The sequence below is a fragment of the Erigeron canadensis genome, chromosome 6 (genome assembly GCF_010389155.1).
Source record: "Erigeron canadensis isolate Cc75 chromosome 6, C_canadensis_v1, whole genome shotgun sequence".
Taxonomy (NCBI): domain Eukaryota; kingdom Viridiplantae; phylum Streptophyta; class Magnoliopsida; order Asterales; family Asteraceae; genus Erigeron; species Erigeron canadensis.
Window position 1 is genome coordinate 6,402,752 of NC_057766.1, and position 8,749 is coordinate 6,411,500.

The window sequence follows — 8,749 nt, forward strand, 5'->3', positions numbered from 1 at the left end:
AATGAAGATCATCTATCTTAAGTTTTAAAGCAGTAATTCGAGCATTTGCCAACTAATTCCTTTTGAGTTGTGCTCAATTCTTTAACATTGTTTTCAAAAGTTGTTGTAGCCAGATCGATGATTTGACCTTGCTCACAAACTTTAGCTTTCAAAACAGTACGATCTTTTTCATCTTCTTTCATTTTCGACTTTAAATCTTTAATTCTTTCTTGAAAGATAGAGTTTTCTTCTTGTAAATTATGAATAGCTTGCATTCCTAAAGCATATTCATCATTGAGTCTAGTCAAGCCCTCATTTCTTTTAGACAAATTAACATACATGGCACAGATATCAGCAATAAAGTTTAAGTTGAAAAGTACCTTTTGGTCTTCTGGAGCAGAAACTTGAGCCATATAGCCAATGGCTTCTTCAATTTTTAATCCTTCAACAATATTTAGCTTAAAGACTTCTCCGCCACCATTCTTTTCACTAGTACTTTCAATAACTTTATTTTCAGAAGAAAATTCTGATTCTGTCGACTTAGGTGCCTCTTCTTCAGCTGATGTCACATGATCAACAATTTCAGCCATAAAAGCATTGGCTGAGTTTCCCGATTCATCTACAAAAGTACTCCAATCAAATTTCTCAGCCTTTTCTTGCGCAACCAAAGCTTTAGATCCAGTAGAGGACCCAGAATTTTGATTTCCAGCAATTTGATTTGGTTTCAAGAAGCTAGTGGTTGCCTCTTGTTTCGGTCGGTGACACTCTCTAGCAAAGTGACCGAATCCATTGCAGTTATAGCACTTAACCTTAGTTTAATCATACTTTACTTTTCATTCGTCAAGTCTCTTCCAGTACGCCCCATAAATCTTCTAGCTCTACGAGCAACCATAGCCAATTGCCATTTGAGATCCATTTCTTCAAGATCATCAGGATCCAATTGCTCATACTCTAGATCAGCCAATTCCGGGTCTATCAGATTTCCAGAGACCAATGCCTCGTAGGATGTCATGAAAGCAGCCAATAAACTAACATGACTTTCAGCGGATTTGACACTTAGAGGCATAGACTTTAAAGTCCTTCGAGAACTTCCAACTAAATCTGATGAACCTTGATTTTTCTCCGTCGAAGCAGCAACAAAGCAATAACTATTCTCATCTCCTAACATCTCAATTTGCTCAACAGAATTTGAAAAGAAAGCACTTGCTCTACCGAGATGGCTCAACCGTATTTGGCTTCTTAGCTCGATAAATCTCCGGATTTTGTATGACATCAGTTTAAGTTTCACGTTTCTTAATATTCAACTTAAATCCCCTCAAATGCGCTATCACCGTATCTAGAGTCATCTGAGCATATGTAGGATCACGTTTGATCAATACCGAATAAAAATCCCACTGAGATGGTAAGGCATCTAGGAATTTCTCATTCTTTTCAGCATTCGTTAGAGTCACTGTATGATTTCTCATCTCCGTCATGAGATGGTAATACCTATTCACCAACTCATCAAGTGTCTCATTCTTCATCGCCTTGAAAACTAAGTGCTAAGCTTTCAGAAGTTCTTGTTTTCCCTTTTTTACTACGTCATCTCCTTCATACCTATTAGCCAAGGCATCCCAAAGTTCCTTTGGCGTAGAGTATGATTCCTGCTCAAAAGTGTGCAGAATGTCCTCAGGCAGACACATAGTAATACAACCATATGCCTTGTGTTCGGCCTCGAACATTCGTTTGTCATCATCAGAAAGTGCTGTCCATTTTGCCTTTTCTTTTACATCGGCAAAACTTATAGTTGCTTGATTAAAACCATCTTTAATGCAAATCAGCATTCAAACATCTGTCCATCTTAGATAGTTTTCAAATCGAGTCTTCCATGATGGATATTCCTCAATCCTTAACAGTTTCGGAGGAGATATGGATTTACCCACAACATGTTCCATCTCCATTAATCGACTCAACAACTTTTGATCCATTCTTGAGATTAATGAACCTAAAATTGCTCAAGTTTTCAGATCCAAAAATTGAATTACAGAAATTGAAACAAAACTTCAAGAAAGTTTTTCAAGTTCAAAGATCAAACAATTTATGACCAAAAGTTAAGCAAGATTACAAGTTCAGAAGATCGTATACAAGAACCAAAGATTATCTAAGTTTACTAGTTCAAAAACTTGATTAACAGAAACTAAACTTATACTCAAGAGAGCCACAAGTTCAATATTCAGACAAGTTTCAAACCAAAACTTAAACAAAATTTCAAGTTCTTGAAAAATCAATGAGTAAAAGATTAGAATCCAAACTTGATCACGATTACAAGTCCAAAACTTGTACAACCGAAATCAAACTTAAACTCAAGAGAGTTATGTGTTCAAACTTCAGCAAATGTCAGACTTAAAAGTAAGCAAGTTGCAAATTCTCGAAAAGTTCCTTACTCAAACAAGAGATACGAGTTTATATAGGCACGTACCTTCAAAACTACTAAAAATCAGAAGATGGGACGAAGTAAAGTTAGGTCAAGGTCAAGCTCGGGCTAGAACGAGGTCGAGCTAGGAAGGTCGAGCTCGAGCTAGAAGCCTGGTCGAGGTCGAGCTAGGAGGAGGTCGAGCTCGACCTGGTCGAGCTTGGATTGACCTGTTCGATCTTCTCTTAAGCGGATGTAGCTTGTTTGCACCAAAAACCAATTGAAACCTCCTTAATCGTGGTTGAAACCTTAATCCTGAACCAATAGAATACCTTCGTCAGCTCTGATACCAATTAAAAGTCCCTTAGCCACCGGATCACACGAGATTAAGTATCTAATGTATAAGTGCGGAAAATCTTATACACTAGCAATCAACACAATATATGAACACGAACACGAATATGAATAAACTGGAACCGTATATTACTTCAGTAAATGCAATTACAAGTAAATACCAAGTTCCTAAACACGAGAATACGAAAGAAACAAAAGCTAGAAGAATAACCTTAAACATAAGGTTTAATCTCTATTTATACTAATACAAAAGGACTTAAACGGACCTAGTATGTCATGGGCCAAAGCCCAAACTCGACCTGGACCTCGACCTGGTCAAAGGTCGAGGTTGACTTGGTCAACGGACGAGGTTGACTTGGTCAAAGGTCGAACTTGACTTTATTACACATAATAGTTTATCCTTTAACTTTATTACATAACAAAAGATTTAAAACGACATTTCACGAATGTTGTTGTCACTAGGAAATGCACCAACATCAATACATATGATTTAGTTTGAGTTAGCTACCATTTCTTAGATGAAAAAGGTTATTTTACCTTTCGATTGGTAAATCAAATCAATTACTAAAATAAAAGGGAAGAGATTCCTTTAACTTTCCCTAACATGACTAATCATGTTAAGGTAATCTTGATCTTTAGATGAAAATCAAAGATCAAAATTCAAAGAGATGATCTTTAACTCTTGACCTAAGTTGAGCAAATAATTTGAAGGAATCTCCTCCCTAAATAAAATTAAAATATAAAATGACATCAATAACAATACACTTTATAAGAAGCTTCTGCTCCAGCTGCCACAGGTCATAACTCACTCTTCAGTTTTCACGCAACAAATCTACTTGAAGTGACAAGTATGGAACTTTACATATCTCCTTAATATTGATGACCTTAATAATTTGGGAAACAACAATTCTTCTCCGTGTAATTAACATCCAACAATTCATATGTCACGGCACCATGGATCAATTTATGTTCCTCAACATAAAACAATTAACTCGATCATAATTATCAAGGTAAAAAACAGTTGGAGGGTGTTTGGTTCCAAATGGAATGGAAATGGGAAAAGGGAATGATGAAAGAATACTTGAAAAATATAATCATTGTCTAAAAATATATGGGAATCATGATCATTATTAGTTTTAGTAACACATTATAACGAGTCTTTAGAGTTTTGCTTTATGTATTCATTTATAAACTAAATAAACTAAATGTAGCCTTCATAAATCAATGAATGTATTTATAATGATTTATGGTTGATCCACAACTTTTAAAAGAATGGCTGCACAACTTGATTTTGAAAATATCCGAGTTCTTGAAACAATCAAACAATTCATGATTTGGCATGTTACGGGAAAAGGAAAAAATATATCAAAATAGTAAAACAAACAGAACTTAGAACCAGTCCTGCATACTGCTTAGTGCATACCACCTATTTAGTAACCTTAGTATACCAATTTATCCTTCAAAATTTTGATATCAGATTATGTACAAAAACAGGGCATACCAACCCAACAAATAGTATCTTCCATGCTCAAGCACATAATGGCTACGATAAATTCAATCACTTGAATGCACCTAGCTAAAAGAATTGACACGTAACACATACTTTATCCCCAATCTACAATTGGCAAAGGTGGATATCCGCCTTCTGGTGGAGGTCTTAATGATGGAGGTAGATTTCCCACCATAAAACCAGTCCTATCTAGCACCATGCCACCTGCAAACACAGCATCATATTAAACAATCTTTAAACCTAGCAATAAACAATAGATTGGATTTGACATCTTCTTAAAACCTAGCAAGATGGAAATCTCGCACAAGGTTGGATAATGGGTCAAACTCGTTTGGGTTGAAGCGGATCATCTAAACAGACCCGTTTGAGATGGGTTGACCTATTTGTCCTCCTTTTCTTACATGAATAGATATATATATATATATATAGTTGAATGGTAGATTATAAATACTAAAATGATATTTTTACAATAAGAATCTAAATATCCAAATAAAGGTGTTTAGAAGATTGTATATTTGTATGCATTAACATTTTAAATATATAATTTACATGAGCTACCCATTAAACTTGTTTCACTCCAGCTAATCTTTTAGTTTGACTTATTTGAGAGAAGACAATCCGAATCAACCCTATTTATAATAAATGGGTCAACATCCCCTCTGCATCTTATAGATTGCTAAAGAAGCCAGTCCTTGCCATATGATATTAGATATTTAGATAGGTAAAGACTTATAACAAGCTATTGCCTCACAATTGTGAAGTTTCTAAAGTCTACATATAACGTATGTGAGGAAATAAGACCACTCAGATAATCCAAAATAACACCTATATCAAAACTTGCCTGGCAATGAGGAACTCTCAACAGATTGACTCCCCGGGAAACTCACCAATTGAGTTTCCATGCTGTTGGTAACTAAACAAAACATCAAATGCAAATACTTTAAATACGACTTGATCTAAAAACATCATTTTTAAAACGACTTGATTTAAAGAAAACATATAGAAGAGCATTGAGTTACCTGGAAACCCCTGCATATTCCTGTTTTGCAGGTTTTGATTGGGATGTAAATATTTACATGAATCGCCGTATGGGCATGAACCCTGCACAAGCACAACAGAAAGTTGAAATTGGTCAGGAATTAAATTTTCCATAACAAAAGACGACATGCAGTCTACAGTGATGTATGAAATTATAACTGTTACCATGTAAAATCCTAAAAAGAAGATTATAAACTAATGCTTTGGACCAAGTCTAAGAAAAATGTCAGAACGGGCCAAATGTAAAAGCTTTGAATTGTTTACAGTTCTAGGGGCCAAATGTTGATTTGTTGGTCGGAAGCAGAATGTCAGGTTCTGCTTTGCCGAAGCTCTCAAACATCAAGCCTGGATATTCGGACTTTTATGCCAAATCACTAGATTATATACTTAGAGAAAAAAAAAAAGTTAAATAGAAAACGAGTCTAGAAAGAAATTGGCAGTAGATTCTGTGGTGGTCAACATTGTTTGACATTCAGTTTTTTATTTTTAAAATGGCATACTATTCTACTCCTACTCCAAAATTATACAAATGCCTGAGATGGAACTCAGGACTCTCGGAAGACCCCTTATTAATCGACCCTGAGAAATGTGAAAAGTGGAACTCGAACCCAGGTGGATCCTCCCAAGGTCAAAGACCTTACCAATGGCCCAATTGGCCACCAATCCATTCTGATAGTTGTGTTAGAGGGGTGTCTGGTCTAGCTTATTTAAGAGCTTGATAGCTTATTCGTATTATAATTAAGTTATTAAGCTCTTCTAAGTGATTGAACCAGCTTATTTGTAAAATTTAAAGTAATGATGTTTTTATGTTCCTATATAAGCTACTAAGCTTAAGCCATGATTTTGGGGCTTTTTGCTAACACACAAGTTTTTCTCAATAAGCTTGGACATACACCCTTAGTTGTTAAACATTCAAAAGATTGTACATGGAAAAGCCTTGTTTTACTTCATAACAGTACAATAGTTCAATGTCATTTTGAAGCTAAAGACCAAAAATGTGGCATTATTCAACGAGGACAAATAAATGAATCTACATATGTCTACAGGTCAAACAAACAAAAATGGAGTGAAAAACGGTTCAATATGTAAAATTAACACCAGTTTGGTGTTTTTTATATTTCAGGTGTATTAAGCACGAGCATGTATTAAAACTTGGTTGCAGAAAAAACGTTTTTAGTATGCATGTGGACTATCACATGGACATCAAAGTCATACATGGCCGAGAAGCCATGACAAGATTAGTAAAGAACCGCGCACAAAATTATTATTTGTAATTTGTTCACATCATAGTAGGTCACGATCAGGGTTGTTAATGATACAAATCACTGACTGAGATGAGTGGATTGAAACAAGTCAGTCATTTAATTAATGAAAGTTGGCATCTCAATTATGTGTATGAAATTCATATAATCATTGATTTAAAGCTTCTTGAGATATTCTGCTGTAGATATAGTACTAAATACTAGTAACGATTTACAGACATTGATGATCTGAAACTCATATTTGCTGCCATTTCAATACATTCATAACTTTTAATCTTATACTACGTGGATATCCTATATAACATTCAAGTTGGCAAAAGTTTTGGATACACCATAGAAAACTAGAGCGGAATTGATAAGAGAATTGGTAGGATATGAAGATAGTTTTGAAGAAAAGAGAACACAAAACATCCCGAAATTGAAGATGTCTCATTTCGCTGTTCTCGACTTCTTTCTATGCTCTCACTAAACCAAAGAATTATTATTAACTTAACGTTACTTACTGTTCTTATTTTTAAACACAAAGTAGGCAAAGAAGTTATCCGGATGACATATTGACATTGTAGTTTTCCTCGCCCGAGGATGGATTAGAGATCGTTGTTGTTGCTATATGGATATTGTAGCGATCGAGTCTATTTGGGTAAAAGTTGGGACAAAGTAACAAGGCTAGAACCTGATATAAAGACTAAAGTAAAGAACTTCTTTTTTTCCCGAAGACGCCCAACTGAACAAAGTTATGATATCCCAATGCTTTGAAAAAAGCAATCCCTACTTCTTAATAGCTAATTTGTTGTTGTTATTATTATACTTTTAAAGTGTTAAAAAGGCCAAAACTTTTAAGCTTTTTTCCAAAACTACACAATAAGCAAAAAAAAAAAGAAGCATATTTCTTATAGCCAAACACCCCCCATTTGCGCGTGCAGTGAGTAAGTACAGTCTAATTCTAAAATCTTTACAAAATAACTTAATGAAAATAAAAGGAGTAATAAAAAATGATGAAGGAATTACCGTACGAATGAAGCGATTACAGACACCAGTATTGGTATTAGTAATGAAAGATGTTACGTGATTGTGATCTGCAGATATATATGGTATGATATATAATGTATGTATGTATGTATGAGAATATAAAAAGAAAAAGGAAAGAAGGAGGGACCTGATGGTGGATGCTGATGAAGGGAGGCGTACCAGAGGGCTTTGGCTTTTTGGTGGTGAAGGCCTTGAATATGTCTTTTGCGGTGAAAGGGTGTGTCCTGAAACTGCTTATCGCAGTAATCGCAATAGTATTTCCCCAGCGGCATTCTTTCTTAGCCACTCCTCTTTCGCCTAGGCTCATATGAGGTTGCTCACTTGCTTGATTAAGCATTCTTTTCTTAAATTAAAAAAAAAAAAAAAAGAAAAAAAACGATTATCGATAAAAAACAATTATGGATTTAGTATTGGAGACTAGTCTTAATACCCGTACGATGTACGGATTGATTATAATTATATAAATCCGTCAGTTATTATTTATGTTGATTTTGGTTTGTGAATTTTGAATATAGGATTGAAAACCTTTAATTGTATTTTGTCAAAAAGCTAATATATGCCTAATATGTTAACTTATACATAAAAACACATTAAAATTGAAATGGTGAATATACGTGATATTAAAGATTGTTTTTGTGTATACATCTATTAGTAATAATGAGTTTTATGATATAAATTAGAAACATAGTTTGAATTAAGGATGTGCACGGGTCAAAACCCGGCCCGAACCGGCTTGACCCGTGACCTGAAATTGCAAGAAAAACGGAACCTAGACCCGACCCGTTAACCTCCCGGGCGGGTCGGTTCGGGTTCGGGTTTTAGCGGGTCGGGTCCGGTTAAACAGGGTAGACCCGTTTTTTCCACCTAAAATTATATAAATAGCACACCAATCAAATTATACATATAGAAACATAGAGGAGAAGGTTTACAAAGAAGCCAAAATGAAGTAGCAGCAGAAGCATGTATCATATCAGTATGTTACATATCGAACAGAGCAATTGATAGAGTCTGATGTTGACTGTAGATGAGCCGCCGGTCGTATTGCCATGGTGACAAGATAGTGGTTGTGCTAGTGCTTTGATTCGTGCATCTCTTTTCTTTTCAGGATATAATGAATAATGAGAAAAGGTGTAAGTATATATATTTTAGAGTTAATTTCATATTTCTCCTCCCTAAATCATACAA

The 8,749-nt window shown here is 35.0% G+C and overlaps 1 protein-coding gene across 1 annotated transcript; it reads right to left on the reverse strand.

Annotated features, from left to right (window-relative positions):
* Window positions 1–4,131: 4,131 nt before the first annotated feature.
* On the reverse strand, window positions 4,132–7,849 carry LOC122605787 (zinc finger CCCH domain-containing protein 3). Its single transcript, XM_043778742.1, has 5 exons — window positions 7,692–7,849; window positions 7,544–7,611; window positions 5,255–5,336; window positions 5,077–5,148; window positions 4,132–4,439 (listed from the first exon to the last, which is right to left on the reverse strand). The coding sequence occupies exons 1-5, from the start codon at window positions 7,834–7,836 to the stop codon at window positions 4,330–4,332; spliced, it is 477 nt and encodes a 158-aa protein (XP_043634677.1). The 5' UTR covers window positions 7,837–7,849; the 3' UTR covers window positions 4,132–4,329.
* Window positions 7,850–8,749: the final 900 nt, after the last annotated feature.